This window comes from Ceratotherium simum, chromosome 12 (genome assembly GCF_057802395.1).
Source record: "Ceratotherium simum simum isolate JZ-2026a chromosome 12, ASM5780239v1, whole genome shotgun sequence".
NCBI classification, from domain to species: domain Eukaryota; kingdom Metazoa; phylum Chordata; class Mammalia; order Perissodactyla; family Rhinocerotidae; genus Ceratotherium; species Ceratotherium simum.
Window position 1 is genome coordinate 31,626,041 of NC_141911.1, and position 16,654 is coordinate 31,642,694.

A 16,654-nucleotide genomic window follows, 5' to 3' on the forward strand; every position below is an offset into this window, starting at 1 on the left:
AGGGCTACAGTTTAAGAAATAAAGCATGAGATGTATTTCCAGAATCAGTTGGATCATGTCTCCACAAATAAAATGGAAAGTGAAAAGATTAACTTAATAAATCAACTTTAAAAAATATACTTTTAAGTGAATCAGAGTTTGGGGCCTCATAGAGACAGATTATTTTTCTTCACAGCTCAAATCACAGATAACTATTACTCAACCCTTCCCTTCAATTCCCTGGGCACAGAAAAACTCAGGTTACTGCAAAATAGGGAGGCTACGTGCAAAGTGGGAGTGCATGGTCATACACTTTGAAAAACTGGCAGAGGGGAGCTTCCAAAAAGGAATGTACAGGTACAGATGCGCTGATCCCCTGACTTCAGCTCATGCAACTACAAGGCAGAGTTCGTGAATCAGCAGACAGGAGTAATCATTTATTGGACAAATATCAAGATTTTAAAATATACTTCTGCAGTGCTAAAGCTTTTTTTCAATTCTCCTTTTATTTAGTAGTTATACTTTAAATATTATGTTTCAGATTTGTGGGTGGGTTGCAAGTGAGTGGGAAATGAAGAACTATAAGTACAGACAACATATTGGAGACCTTTACAAGGTCTAAAATTCTTTGAATCTGATTCTAACCAGTATAAACTAGCCAAGATATTAAGAAGAGATATATTTGGTTTTTTTGGAAGATAAGGGTGAAAAATAAATTACACATTTAATCCTGGCGAAAAAATATCTACCTGATGATTTCTTATCAGTTTGATGTAGCTCAAAAAGGGTGGGGGAAAAAAGTTAATGATAATAAGGTGACTTTAAGTAGATAGCAAATAATAAGAAGTTGGTGATAAAGAGACTAAGAATGTGGGAAAGACTGTTTCATACACCTTTTTGGTGTGTGTGTGTGTGTGTGTGTGTGTATGTGTGTGTGTCCCTCAGAGGCAGAAGTTGAGTTATTCATCCTCCTAGGACACCATTCTCATTCATCTGTGCTGGGTCATTCTTTTGATTGACTGATTCCCTTTCATTCAAACTTCCTTTTCTTCCCTTTGTCCCCTTAATAGACAATCATGCCAGTAGGTTCGATATGTGTTTCTTAATTTATATGTATTCTTATAAATCATGGATTGTTCTTTTGTGTTATGTATTTTTAAAGTATATAACTGGCATTGTGCTATAAATCAATGTTACTCAGAATGCTGGTCCCCAAATTCTTTCTTACTGGTCTATGTTAAGACAAGTAAAAAAATTGAGAATTCGCATGTAGAAACATTTTTCCTATGTTATGTTTGCTCTAATTATATTTAAATTACATAAAATGTAATTTCATGTCTTTGGAATCTAACAATAAAAATTCAGGCCTATATTTTGTATATCTTTGCTTTTTTAAATTTCATTTTTCTAGTAATTATTTTTATTTCATTTTACAATATAATAGGTCTGTGATTGATTAGAAATTTAATAAAACTGGTCCTTCATCACAAATACTTTGAGAAGCACGCCTAAGGTTTTCATTGTACTTATTACTTTTTTCATTCAGCACTATGTTTTTAAGATCTGTCCACAATCTGAGTATTTTATAATTTCCCTTGATTTCCTTTCAAATCCAAGGGTTATAAACTGAATATAATTTGGTTCCAAAGCTTGTGATTTTTAAAACTGTCTATTTTTAATTAATATCTAAATTTATTGCATTACAGTCAGAGAACATAATCTTGATGATATTGACTCTGGAGAGAGAGGGAGATTTCACAAATTATTTTGGGACAGAGGAATTATCAGAGAATTAATAGAGCCCATAAAAGTATACATAATCGTAACCACTCTCCAATAATGATCCACATACCAGAAGATGATTAATATTTTCTCCATTAAGAAAGTAAACGTACAAACTAAAGATAGACAAATAGTTATTGGGCTCAAAACCATGAGGTCTGGCCCAAATGGCCCTGTAGCCATGGTCAGCTAGGGGCACTGATGATAGATTAGACCACTGGCTTGTAGAACACTCCTCTGTACCAGGTTTGAAAGCATTTGGTGAAGGTTGGCTGGCACAATTTCAAGCTCTTGCTCATCTCAATTTCATTGGGAAATATATGAAGATACAAACAGTTAAATTCAGGATCATTGCATTTAATCAGGTCTACAACTGGGTCAAAAATGTGTTTCCCAAATCCAAAATCTGGTATTGACTCCCATTTCAGGTCCTCACCTAGGTTTTCTTCTAGCCGTAACTTGAAGAGCACGAAGTGACCTGAGGTAGATGGGAACCCTCCCTAAATAAATCTGAATATTGACTCTCCCTAAATAAACAGAGTAGGGCAGATTCCACCTTGTGATGAAAGTGGCCTCTTTCAAATCCTCAGGGAAAAATAGTTAAAGTGTGACTTAAAAAAAAATATGACCTAACATTTAAGAGACCTTGAACTGGAAATGTTTTCCTTCCTAATTTGCTCTCCTTACCTCAAAAAGCTGTGGTAAGGGTCAAAAGAGATTACATAGGAAATTGCTCCAGAGACAAAAAAAAATTGAATTGTTTTTTGCTGTTAAGATTGGTATTCCTGCATGAGATTTGAATCCAACATCAGTAAAGTTTGGAAATATAATTTTAAAATTTTAACATTTTTTGCTGTTATTGTTTGACAACTTTTTTATTTTGTAATAATTTTTTTATTTACAGAAAAGTTATAAAGATACAAGAGAGAGTTTTCTATACCCGTCACACAGTTTCCTCTAATGTTAACATCTTACATTACCATGGTTCATTTGTCAAAACTAAAAAGCCAACTCTGGTAATTACTATTTCCTAACTTCTACACTTTATTCAGATTTCACCAGTTTTACACTAATGTCTTTTTTCTGTTTCAGGATCCCATCCAGGACACAGCATTACATTTAGTTGTCAACTCTCCTTAGTCAGCTTTGGTAACAGTTTCTTAGTCTTTCCTCTTTTTTCATGACCTCAACTGTTTAGAAAAGTATATTCTGGTATACTAGTCAATTATTTTGTAAAATGTCCTTCAGTTTGGGTTCTCTGCTGTTATTCTCAGTATTTTTTTTTTGTTGAATTTTATCTAAGCAAAATTTTAATGCCTTCTTCAAATTGCCTTGGTTTTACTGCAGAATGGCCCATTAAAAATGGGTTCCAATAGGAATCCCAGAGAATTAAATGGATCTTGGTCATTAAATTACCCTATACTTTTCATAAAATTCCTTACTGTGGAAAGTCTAAGTACCTTACAGGTTCTATTTCCCCAGAACTCAATATATCATTATTAAATCAGTACCAACTGATAGATAATGTTCGCTAATCTTTAATAAAAGAACTACAGTGAAACTAGTAGAGAGTGTGCCAAATTTAATGGATATAAGGTGTGTGATGTTAGAATGAATCTCTGTTGTTGATATTAATACATCGATTGATTATTCATCTGTATAATAATTTTACTTTTCAAAAATAGCATTTATACTTTAATATTTGTTCAATGCAAAAATTTGATAAATTTAGTAAAATTTAGTATAGCATAAGTAAAATGAATTTATCTTGAAAAATGAATTATTTAATTGATAATGCAGTTAAGAATGAAAAGAAACAAAACAATGGGAAAAACTCAGGGCCTCGCTTTCACCCATCTCTCTCTCTTTTTCTCTCTCATACACACACAAACATACATACATCACACACATGCACACATAACTACTTAGTGGAAACTTGATTTAAAGTGCTTAAGTAAAAGTCCATGAAAATTTTCCATAAAGGCAAAAAAAGAGAATGATTATTATGTTATTAGAACATTATAGAGCCTAATTCTAAAAATACTAAAAAATTATTCAATTAAATGGCTATTAATTTGGGGACAGTTAAATTATAAGAAATAAAGTAGATTTCTTTTCTGAATAAGGAGATTAGAGAGAAATTTGGTGTGACAGAATCAAACAAGATTCAAGAAAAGCTATTTTATTTTTCCTTCCTCACTTTTGCAGGTGTGGTTCAGAATCATTACTGTGTATTTAAAGAAATTCCCATCTTCTCTCTACAGCTATTACTACAGGGAAACCATCTGAAGACAGTGTATCGATGAGTTTTAAAAATAAAAGTCCCATCAGTTACTCTTGCATAGAGCAGCATGTCAACTCATTCACCCTCATAGTAAGCAGCTTGGTGAGAAACAAACTTTTACAACACTCTTGAAATGCAGGGGCAAGTAGAGCACATAAGATACGCAAGGCTGAGTAGCCTTGCCAATGTTTTCCAGTAAATCCTTTCTAGACCAGACCTGTCACTGTTGTAAAACCTGAGACGGAGGCCCTGAAAGAGTAATGTAAGTGCCAAAATCTCCTAAATTTTTATGGTTCAAGAATTTCAAAATTCAGAAATTAACTTTAGTGCTTTCCAATTGTACATTTAATATTGTTTTAACAAAATATTTCTTGTCCAAGAACCACAGTCTTCTTGTTACTAGGACAATAATAAAAGTATAGATTCACATATAGATTTCTTTTTTTTTGAGGAAGATTGGCCCTGAGCTAACATCTATTGCCAATCTTCCTCTTTTTCTTTTTCTCCTCAAGCCCCAGTACATAGTTGTATATCCTAGTTGTAGGTCCTTCTAGTTCTTCTATGTGGGACGCCGCCTCAGCATGGCTTGATGAGTGGTAAGTAGGTCCCTGCCTAGGATCCGAATCGCAGAACCCCGGGCCACCAAAGAGGAACCCGTGAACATAACTGCTACGCCACCAGGCCGGCCCCCACGCATAGATTTTTATGCTAGCAGACACAATGAGTATTTTCAGGAGCATCTTGTGTTTTTAGACCTGAATTAAATCTGATATTTTAAGGAAAATTTTACACAAAATGTAACAGAAAGCAATGCAGAAATAATATACACTCTCTGCATTGTATGCTACCAGTACTTGGAATACACCCCACAGAATTTTTTCCATTGTTTTGTATTAGGTTAAACCATATGAAATTGTGGTCATTCATCATTTTTATCTACAAACATGGCAATTTTATATGGTTTAACTTAATTCTTAGCTACATATGTATTTGACTTGATCACCAATTGTAAGCAACTTAAACGTACAGGACTATACATTTTTGCCTTTCTATCTCAGCACATAGCATGCGAGACTGACAAACAGCAGAGGTACAATAAATGGTTGTTACATTTAAACAAATGAATAAGTAAGTGAACTGCTCTCAGAATTCAATATATTTAAAACAATTGGTAAAGAAATGGATGTTTCCCTACTTCCCTGGGATGTAGCCCACGGCAGGACAAATACTCCATTCAAAAGAAAGCTGAGTTTTTGTCTCATTTTGTTTTTGTTTTTGTATTTTTAAGTTATGTCTACATAATGGCAAATATTTAGATGATTGGCTATATATTTTACTCTTCATCTGTAAGTTTTGATATATAGATATAGTTTAAAACTGAAACATAATTACAGATACGTAATTTCTATTCTTTTTATACATTATACTCCATACAAATAAAAACTTTCCCAGTGCTGTCAGATGTGACCACATAGCAACTATGTTAATCCCTGCATTTAAATATTTATAATTTATGGAATATTACATTAATTTCAAAAGGATAAATAAATGAAATATCCCTCTCATTAGAGCTAAGGAAAATAAGATATGGTCATCTCTAGAAAAAATGCAATGCATGGCGGTCGTGGTTTAACAAACTGGAAATTTCTCAAATTTTTTTTCCAGTTTTATGCTTGTAAAGATATCTTTATTGTCACACGTAACATTGTCACATTGTAAAAAATGTCACAATATTGTCACATTGTAAAAAATGATACCCCTTGTACTATTTGTTGCCTAGTCATCTGCATGGCTTTCTGTCTAAACAAAACCTACCTCTTCATAGCTGATAAGACGGCTTATTCATGGGGTGGAGAGCCCAGCCTCGTGCTCAGCCATACAATGCCAGACTGGAAGAGTGCCCCAAAAAAGGGCCTGGTCAGGGAATCCTGGCACTGGAGAAATAACACAGAAATTTTCTATTTGGGGGAATTGAGACATTCTAGGAACAATAAAAGCTACCATTTCTAGGCCTTGTAATGTGTATATCCGACTTACATACATCATTTTATATAATCCTCACAACCCTACAAGATACATATCGTCATCCCCATTATATAGAGAAGTAAATTGGTTTAGAGAATTTAATTTGTCCATGTCATTTAGCTAGAATGCAGACTCACTCTCTTCAAAGTCCATTGTCCTTCCGCCATACTATGCTGCCACTGTGCCAGCCTTCCATTCCTCCAACAAACACCTAGTACTTACTCTGTCCCTGGCATTGTACTAGGTAGCGTGCCTTGGCTTCGTGAAGCTTAGTGTGGGGGAGACATAAAATAAACAAATAACTCCCCAAATATATATTGTCCAGTAGTGATTAAGTACTAGGAAGAGAAACAAAGAGGGGTTAATGGAATAGCACGTGAGGGTGGCTGCTCTTTAAGTAGGGTGGTCAAAGACAACCTCTCTGAGGTGGCGCCATCTGAGCAGAGCACTGGATGAAGTCAGGGAGTGAGATGTACAGATACTTGAGGGAACCATGGAACACCTAGGACAATGCCCTCATGAGGTACTTTGGAAACGCCCTGACATGGCACCAGAGTGCGGCATTCAGACAAACTGTTTTCTGTTAACTTACTTTGAACCAGATGATGTCCAACTAAATCATCTGAGTACTCTCTGGGAACTTCCTCCATATACCCTGTTCATCTCCCAAGAAGGGCACTTCCTAGGGCAGAGGAAAACATCTGAGCGGGCATGGATAGGAACTACAAACAATTTTTTAGTATAAATATGTCCCAAATATTGCAATGGACCTACTTATACTAAATGTATTTGTCGTTTATCTAAAATTCAAATTTAACTGGGCATCCTGGTGTTTTTATTTGCTAAATCTGGCAATTCTTAGTGAAGGAAAATTTTGATATGGAGACGAAGAGCAGGGAAAGTAAATAAGCATGTCCCAAGGCATAGAAACAGGAAAGAAATGGCATTTTTCATGGCACTTTATGTCCCCTAGTAATTGTTAACGCTTACTGAGTACTTACTATGTGACCATCACTGCTCTGAGGGCATTACGAGGATTAACTCATTTATTCTTCATAAAAACAAGTGTGGTAGGTTGTCATTATCCTCATCTTGAAAATGAGCAATCTGAGGCACAAAGAGGTGAAGTAATTTGTCCAGAAGCACAGAGCTGGGTAATGGTACAGCTGGGATTATGAACCTAGGATGTTTGGCTCCAAGGGCTGCTGTCTTAACCGTTTGGGATGGAGGAAAAGAATCTGTTCAAGGTAAGCTTCTAGAAGGTCTTCAATGTCAGCCTATCATAAACACAGCCTTTTTTTACAAGTCAGACCATCCAACCATAATTCCTACATAAAGTAAACTATCATTCGGCAACTCTCTGCTTCACAGTGGGCTACAGCTAGCCTGCCTCAGCACTCTCCATATTCCTTCAAGTCCTCGAGTGTAGGTGTGTCCACATGTGCTCCCCTTTGCATTGCCAAAGTTGCCCTGTTCCTGGAACAAGGGATCTTCCCCGAACTGCTGCTACGTTTGTAACAGCTTATCGGACGCAAACAAGCTTAGGGGAATTGAGCAAGAACTTCTGGGATACCAACCGCACAGAGGGAGCAAGGGATGTAGGGTGCACGTTGACCATCTAAACAGCAGAAAGATAATGATTAATCAAACCTCCCGCAGATTTAAATGGGACGGGAGCTAGGAGTGGAGGCAATCCTCTTTTCTTTCAGCTGGAGTGCTCCTCAGGAGCCAGCCCCACCCTCAGAAAAGATGTTTTCCATGAGGATCTTCTCCCTGGTCCTTAGTGTGGCGGGCACAGTTTGGGTATGTTCTTTATTTTCTCTTCTTGCTTTCTCTCTGGTGTTTATTCTACAAAGAGCTTGCAGGTCTGAGTCAGCCTGAAGTACGTCCTCACACACTGTTAGCTTTATAAGCTCTAGGCCATGGAGGCAAGGTCCTAGATGGAACTGACCCCTCAAGAGTACAGGCTAATATGACCCTACAAGGGAGACTTAGCTAGACCGAAGTGTCTAAATTCATAGGGGAAGCATTCACATCTGTAACTCAGCCTTACAACACTGGGTTTTTTTAGAAGGGAAGAAATCTTTGCCATCTTTATTGCTATAAAGCCTTGGGATAGTTAATGCTAGTTAACAGAACAAAACATTCTTATGATAAGAGTTTTTTAAATCTAATTATTAATTTCTAGCTATTTGTCCATAATAAGCAGAATAGTGATTTAACATCGGTTTTCTGAAAGGCTGTTTTTGTGTTTCTTTGAAGACAAATAAAAAGCAAATTAGTTGCCTTTGAAAACATAGCAAAGTCAGGAGAGATGGATTGATAAGGCAATACACTTTTTTGGAAGCAATTGTATTCTTTTAAGATAATTACTAAATATTGCAATAATTTCTAAAGTTTGATTCCAGAGACCTATAGAAAAGAAGAGAAACTTCATTCAAAACGAGGCTATTGAGACTTCAATCTTATAAAAACATGATAAATATGTTCAAGAAACTGAGTTACTTCCCAGCTATGAATTATTTCAATTTATTTCTTTTCTTTCACTACTCAGGAACCCTAATGCCAGAGCAGAAAAAACTAAAGAGGGTTTCTAACTGAATTTTCTCCCTCATAGTAAAATAATAAGTAAAAATTTTTGTGGGAAATAAAACTAACATCATTTGCTAAAGTAGTATTTTGGATAATGCATAAGTTTCAGTTATTTCTCCCTTATTAGCATAAATATTTAATTTTTACCTGTTTTTATTGTTGTGCCATTTTATTCTGAAGTATGTTTGGATTTTTAATTTTATTTCTTAGACAAAAAGATTGTACTTGTTCCTTCAAATAAATTATTCTAGATTGCTTGAATTAGTATTATTATTATTGGGGAATCTTTTTAAAAATGAGATGGCAAATGTTAATTAAAAAATCCTGGTAAGTTAGTGGTACAAAATAAAAATAGCTAAAACCTAAAAAACACACTGATTTATCAAGATATAAAGTCTCGTTGGAAGAATATTTTTATATCCTATTTCACCTCATAGATCACAACAGAAATTTTTTAAAACTCTATATTTCTAATTATAAGGTGTTCAAAAAAAGTTGTCAGTCATGGACCATTATTTTTGCTTTCAGTCTACTTTTCTTCATTTCAAATAAAAAACAATTATTACATGAGTGAGTAATCTGAAAAGCATTTCCAAGTCTGGATTGGCCACATTTGTGTCCTTGGTGTATATTGCCTCAAATTATGGACCCATAACGTCATAGTAGAAACCTGAAGGAGACTCAGACATTAAGCTAAGACAGTCTAGGGTTTTTTCTACTGAAATAGGAATTATAGGAGAAAGAACTCTCTGAATTTTTCAATTATCTTTCTATCTCCAGACATTAGCGAAAATGAAAAGGTAAATTTTAACTAATTTTGTTGATTCAAATAATTTTCCTTTTATAACAGATCCTTTAAAAATTCTACCATTTGTTAAACGCTTGTTTAGTGTCAAACACAGTTAAGGAATTTGTACACCTCGTCTCCTTTAATTCTCACAACAACTCCATAAAATGGGTATTAGGACTTTCATTATCTTTCACCTATTTTTCGATAAGAAACTTGAGGTTTGCAGAGGGCTCCAAAGCTGATGCTCTTAACCTCTGCAAACCCATCTCTTCCTTGGGGTTTACAGGTATGCCAATGTCTCCTCCTTATCTGCCTAATGTTGCTCTCTTTCATGTATGTGAATGAATCCTTAAAGACAACAGAGACCACTGAAGGTGACTTTATAGCTGAAGGAGGAGGTGTGCGTGGCCCAAGAATTCCGGAAAGACAACAATCTGCCTGCAAAGAGACAGACTGGCCCTTCTGCTCTGATGAAGACTGGGTGAGCAATGGGCATCAGGAGTAGGAGGATCCTTCCCTGCGGTACTAGAAGTTCGCACAGGCAGATCCGTTAGGTCACAGAGAACTCTTCCAATGGGAAATAATCTAGTAGCTCCTCACATGTCAAATTAAAGAAGACAAATAGAAAGGAACCTGGTCCTGAGAGCACTATTTAAATTACCTCCCAAACTCTGGGTCATTAGCAGTGTTAACAGATTGGCTTTTACTTGAATGTTCAGGCAAATACTAGGAACCTGAGTACTATGGCCTCAAGATTTCGTGGGGCCTAATTTATGGTTAAGTGGACTCTCATTCCAGAATTTCTCTATGATCTCTGACTAGTCCTCTTAAACTACTTTTAAGTCAATAGATGATCTGAAGAGATGGGGGAGAGGAGCAATGGGGGCTCCATGGCAACCTTCAAAATTGTACTGGATCCAAGAGATAGACACTTACTGTAATCTTTCCTATTCACTTTCAGAACTACAAATGCCCTTCTGGCTGCAGGATGAAAGGGTTGATTGATGAAGTCAATCAAGATTTTACAAACAGAATAAATAAGCTCAAAAATTCACTATTTGATTATCAGAAGTACAACAAGGACTCTAATACAGTGTCCAGAAATATAATGGAGATTTTGAGAGGAGATTTTGCTGATGCTGACAGTAAGTATTACATATTTAGTGCCTTGACTTTATAGCATGCAACAAAAATCCTAAACAAATATGATGTCTCCTTATAGCAACCGTGATTTTTATTCCAAAGTACTTGGTGTAGAAACACGTGCCTTTATAATATTCCTTGTTTTTAAGGATGGGCTTGTTTTTGTTATTTTTATAACATAAAAAAGATTAGCTTAGAATTGTTTAAGGTCACCAAGGTAGCCAGAATTTTGGATTGAAGACTGGAATTTAAGTGTGTTCTTTTCAAGAGTATATACTGAAAATAAAAGGGACCCAACATTTTGAGTAGATATTTTTGTTTCTATCTAACAGAAATGGAAACTGAGAGATCAGGGGACTTGTCCAAAGACACAAAGCTATCAGATGAGGGAGCTGGGAGTTCAACCCACAGACTCCACCAAGCTGAAATGTAGCTTTTTTTTTTTTTTTTTTTAATTTAAAATACAGAGCCATATTATATCTTTCTTATAAGACTAGGACTAGGTCTCTTTTGGATTCACTCTGGTATGAGCAGCAAGTTTAGTGAGGCTCCAGTTCCTGAAGCCTTGATTTGACTCTTTATATCGTTAGGAGACACTTGACTACTTTAAAGTCAATAGGGCCACAATAACTGGCAAGTGAATGACCCTGTTGACCTAAAGAAAGCTTAGGAACAATTTCATGTCTACAGGCAGGAAGAAAAGAGTCTCAGTGAAAAAATCCAAGAATATGTTCAAGTCGCTTGACTAAGGATATGATTGGAATGTGATCAAACTGGTTATTTTATCTCCCCATTACACCTTTAAAATTCCAAAGAGATTTATTCTTCTGCATTTGTTCGGATTACTAATTGCTAGTAGGGCATCTTAATTGACATTTATGGATGACTGCAAGACATAACATTGTCCAAAAATCAAATACCGAATATGTTTGGATCTCACAAATTAAATGTCCAGAGAACAAACTAGTATCAAAATAAAATGGGGTATATTTACATGCAAATTTCCTTCTTTGGCTGGCTATTACAAGCAAATCACTCAGCAGCTACTTCAGTATCTACATTTTCTATTTCAGACAAAGATAATACATTTAACCAAGTGTCAGAAGATCTGAGAAGCAAAATTGAGATCCTGAAGCGCAAAGTCATAGAACAAGTACAGCAAATCAACCTTCTGCAGAAAAATGTCAGGGTTCAGCTAATAACTATGAAACAACTGGAGGTAAGTATATGGCTCTGACACTAGATTTCCTTGTTTTTGAATAATAGTCAATAGCTGAGAAAAAGAAGGCAGTAGTTATTCATTGAATGTCTACTACATGTAGAGAAAAGTGTTATATCCATTATCTACCTACAAGGTAGGTATTATTTCCCCTACTCTACAGATGAAGAAAAAGCTCAGTGATATTAAGTAAATTTTCCAAGGGCACACAGATAGTAAATTTTGAAAGTAAATATTCAGTTCCTGCTTGTCTTATTCCAAAGCCCTGACATCACTGTTCCTCTGGTCTTCAGCCTCAGTCTCACTGAGGATCACTTCATTAGTGTTTCCTTTCAGAGTGAATAGCACCTTATTCTTGATCTGTTCTAAGTCTACAATGAATCCAAATAGCTCTTATTGCTTATCCAGTCTAGCCTTACAATACCCAACATCTCTTCCACTGAAGACACCACATAAATGAAAAAAGGAGTATTGGTTGATAGGTCTCCAAGTCAAAGAAATAAAATCAGTTTCCAAAATATAAATTAGCTACTAAGAACTCAATAGACATAGTTTATTTATTTATATCTACTTCTTTCTCCCTCTCTCTCTAGGTGGACATTGATATTAAGATCCGATCTTGCCGAGGGTCATGCAGTAGGGCTTTGTCACGTGAGATAGATCTAAAGGACTATGAAAATCAGCAGAAGCAACTTGAACAGGTCATTGCCAAAGACTTACTTCCCTCTAAAGATAGGCAATACTTACCAGTGATAAAAGTTAGCCTAGTTACAGACTTGGTTCCTGCACATTTCAAGAGCCAGCTTCAGAAGGCCCCTCCAGAATGGCATGCACTAACGGAAATTCGGCAGAAGAAAATGGTGTTAGAGATACCCGGTAGAGTTGTACCTCATGGAACAGGATCAGTGCCTGAATTCCCCAGGGAAACTGGACCTGCTAGTGCTGGCACGCGGATCCCCGGGAGCTCTGGACCTGGTAGTGCTGGCACACGGATCCCCGGGAGCTCTGGACCTGGTAGTGTTGGCACGCGGATCCCTGGGAGCTCTGGACCTGGTAGTGCTGGCACTTGGATTCCTGGGAGCTCTGGACATGATGGTGCTGGCACTTGGACCTCTGGGAGCTCTGGACCTGGTAGTGCTGGCACACGGATCCCCGGGAGCTCTGGACATGGTAGTGCTGGCACTTGGACTTCTGGGAGCTCCACAAGTGGAAGTGTTAGCACTTGGAGCTCTGGAAGTTCTGAGCCTGCAAGTTTTAGGCCAGATAGCTCAGGGCATGGAAACACCAGGCCTACCAACCCAGACTGGGGCACATTTGAAGAGGTGTCCGGAAGTGTAAGTCCAGGGACAAAGAAAGAGTACCATACGGATAAACTGGTCACTTCTAAAGGAGATAAAGAGCTTCTGATTGGTAATGAGAAGGTCACCTCTGGTAGCACAACCACCACTCGTCATGCATGCTCTAAAATTGTTACTAAGACTGTTACAGGTCCTGATGGTCGCAAAACAGTTACCAAAGAAGTGGTACACTCAGAAGATGGTTCTGACTGTGGTGACGCAGTTGATTTAGGCTCATTGCATACTTTCCCTGGCAGGGGTAGCCTAGATGATTTCTTTCATAGGCACGCTGGTGAAGCTGTTTTGTTGGACCCCTTTGGCAGTAGGACTCTGTCTGTGGGCTCAGAATCTGACAGCTTCTCAGACTCTCATCACTTTGGTGTCCCTGAGTACCCTTCCAGTGGTAAAACTTCAAGTCACAGCAAACAATATGTGACCACTAGCACGAAGTTCAGCAGAGGAGGCTCCACACTTGAAACTAAGGCCTTTAAAATGGCAGATGAGGCTGGAAGTGAAGAAGATCTTGATGACCTCAGAGGAGCACATACCACCAAGGGAGGCCAGGCTAAAACTCGCTTTCCCAGAGGTATCCACGCGTCTCCTTTGGGGAAGCCTTCCCTGACCCCCTAGACTAAGTTCATTATTCCCACATGTGCTCCCATAGCACCTTGCACTTCTTTCTAGCCCTCTGTTACGCTTTATTGAAATTACTTTTTTTTTGTTTGTTTTTTGTGCTATACTGTAAGTTCCATGGGGGCAGGGACTTCATCTATCATGTTCATCTCTGTATGCCCAAATGCTTAACAGTGCAGAGTCATCACTCAATAAATACATGTTAAATGAATGAATGAATTCCTCTAAAACTCTATTTTGAGTTTGTTTAACTAAATTCTTTCACCATTCAACATGTGTGCTGTTGAAATTGTTCCTCAATTTATTAATCATATTTTTAATGTGTGTCTCAGTTGACATTGAGATCAGGCCAAAAACAAGTTATGTTAGTATGAAATGATGCCTAGATATTTTTGCTGGTTACTTGCTGTTAATCAGTACATGCAAGTAAAATTCCAAATCCATTGAGGAAAATTCCCTTTGCAATTTGCAAGTATAAATGCCACTCACTTGCTTAAGTTCCATCCCAATGTAAGTGCATCCTTTCCCCATGGAAGGAAGGAAGGAAGGAAGGAGGGAGGGAGGGAGGGAGGGAGGGAAGGAAGGAAGGAAGGAAGGAAGGAAGGAAGGAAGGAAGGAAGGAAGGAAGGAAGGAAGGAAGGAAGGAAGGAAGGAAGAGAAAAAACCCGGTATCTGCCTTCGTTTAATCTGGGCCATGCCTATCTTTGTAAAGTTAAATGAGAGTAATTTCTTCCAACCAGCTTAATTTTTTTTTTAGACTGTGATGATGTCCTCCAAACACATCCTTCAGGGGCCCAAAGTGGCATTTTCAATATCAAGCTCCCGGGATCCAGTAAGATTTTTTCTGTTTATTGCGATCAAGAGACCAGTTTGGGAGGATGGCTTTTGATCCAGCAAAGAATGGATGGATCACTGAATTTTAACCGGACCTGGCAAGACTACAAGAGAGGTTTCGGCAGCCTGAATGACAAAGGGGAAGGAGAATTCTGGCTAGGCAATGAACACCTCCATTTACTAACCCTGAGGGGCTCTGTCCTTCGGGTTGAATTAGAGGACTGTTCTGGGAACGGGGCTTATGCAGAATATCACTTCCGGGTAGGCTCTGAGGCTGAAGGCTATGCCCTGCAAGTCTCCTCCTATGAGGGCACGGCAGGTGATGCTCTGATTGAGGGTTCTGTAGAGGACGAGACAGAGTACCCTTCTCATGCCGGCATGAAGTTCAGCACCTTTGACAGGGATGCAGACCAGTGGGAAGAGAACTGTGCAGAAGTCTACGGAGGAGGCTGGTGGTACAACAACTGCCAAGCGGCCAATCTCAATGGCGTCTACTACCCTGGGGGTTTCTATGACCCAAGGAACAACAGTCCTTATGAGATTGAGAATGGAGTGGTCTGGGTCCCCTTCAAAGGTGCAGATTATTCCCTCAGGGCTGTTCGCATGAAAATCAGGCCCCTGGTCACCCAATAGGCTGAAAGAGTGGATGTGAGAGCACTCTGTTTTCTTTGTTTAGTGAAGTGGAGAAAAAGTAAGGAAGATAAAGGAGTCAAGATTCTTTAGAACCTACTGAAAATTCCCAGGTGCTATTTTATTATTCTTTGTACTGTAGCTCAATGTAACTGAGACATATTAATGCTTTAACAAATAAAGTTATATGAGTTTTTTAATCTTTACAATAGCTCTGTGGGTTTTAAAATTTCTATAAGGATACACCAAGCGACATTCAGTACATCAGGAAGAGGGAGTCAGATGGAAGCTCCTCTCTGCAATCCTAAAGGGTGTTGTTTTGAGAACTTCTCTTTCCACATCACCCAAAGTCATAGGGCCACTGTAAAGTAAAAAAGTTATTTCATCCACTCTATTTGAAGGGTTTTAAACCAATATTTTAAGTTATAAATTGCTGAATTGAACAGTGGCTGGCCTTTGTAGAGGAATTTACAAATTACAAAGTACGTTCATCTCTTCTGTTAGCAAGCAAATCCAGGAAGGCAGGAGAAGCATTCTTTCCTAATAGAAATAGAAATCTATTTTTTAAGTATTCCAATGAAGACCATAATGAACATTTAATTTTTATCCCAGAGTCTAACAAATTTCTTTCAAAAATACATGGAAAAATGCATTTAAAATTTTTTAAATATTTACAAGTAGTCCAAAACCAGATTGAATTTACATATTTATAAATAATCCCCACAGCATTCATTTGACCTCATTTTCCCACCAATCATAAAGTATATTCTGTGATACATTAGTTGTTATTAAAGTAAGACATTTGTTTGAAAGTATCTCACTAAATATGATCCATATCATATTCATAAATTCAACATAAACATTTGTCAATATTTTATTTGATCCAAGTTGCATCTTTGATTTTGCTGGCCTTGGCTCCTGCCCCCAGTTTTTAACTCGTATTTTCTTCTAGTGAGAACTACTTGCCATTTACCCTTGAAAATGTATTAAAATATCCCAAGCACATTGGGATCCCAATACATTGCTCTCACTTGCAAATTTTCTATCCCACTGTAACTGCATCCTTTTGTTACCGCCCAACGTGGGGCCTTCTGCTGGCCGCAAGACACGCCAATAGTCAAGAGGCAAGGTGGTAGGACAAAAAGGACTTTTTATTACAGCTTGCTAGCAAGAGGGAAGATGGCCGACTCATGTCCAAAAGAACCATCTTAAGGGGGCACAAAATCTTACAGCAGTTATATAGGCCATTGGGTTATTGGGGAGGGGGTTAGAAATGTTGACCTTCTGGTGTCACAGACTGGGAGTGCCACACCAGATCTTTCAGTTTTCAGTGATGATGGCTATCAGCATAGATTCTCTGTTCCAGAGTCATCACATTCCCAAGGAACTCAAAAGAACAAAGTTAA

The 16,654-nt window shown here is 37.6% G+C and overlaps 1 protein-coding gene across 1 annotated transcript; it reads left to right on the top strand.

Annotated features, from left to right (window-relative positions):
- The first annotated feature begins 7,819 nt into the window (after window positions 1-7,819).
- On the top strand, window positions 7,820-15,251 carry FGA (fibrinogen alpha chain). Its single transcript, XM_004421115.3, has 6 exons — window positions 7,820-7,873; window positions 9,808-9,933; window positions 10,414-10,597; window positions 11,669-11,814; window positions 12,408-13,737; window positions 14,542-15,251. The coding sequence occupies exons 1-6, from the start codon at window positions 7,820-7,822 to the stop codon at window positions 15,249-15,251; spliced, it is 2,550 nt and encodes an 849-aa protein (XP_004421172.1).
- Window positions 15,252-16,654: the final 1,403 nt, after the last annotated feature.

Bases quoted from the DNA above. Each gene is read 5' to 3' on its own strand.
- FGA (XM_004421115.3), top strand. From the start codon at position 7,820: ATGTTTTCCATGAGGATCTTCTCCCTGGTCCTTAGTGTGGCGGGCACA. The intron at 7,874-9,807 runs GTATGTTCTTTA...GAATCCTTAAAG, and splicing joins GTGTGGCGGGCACAGTTTGG to ACAACAGAGACCACTGAAGG. The intron at 13,738-14,541 runs GTATCCACGCGT...TTTTTTTTTTAG, and splicing joins TAAAACTCGCTTTCCCAGAG to ACTGTGATGATGTCCTCCAA.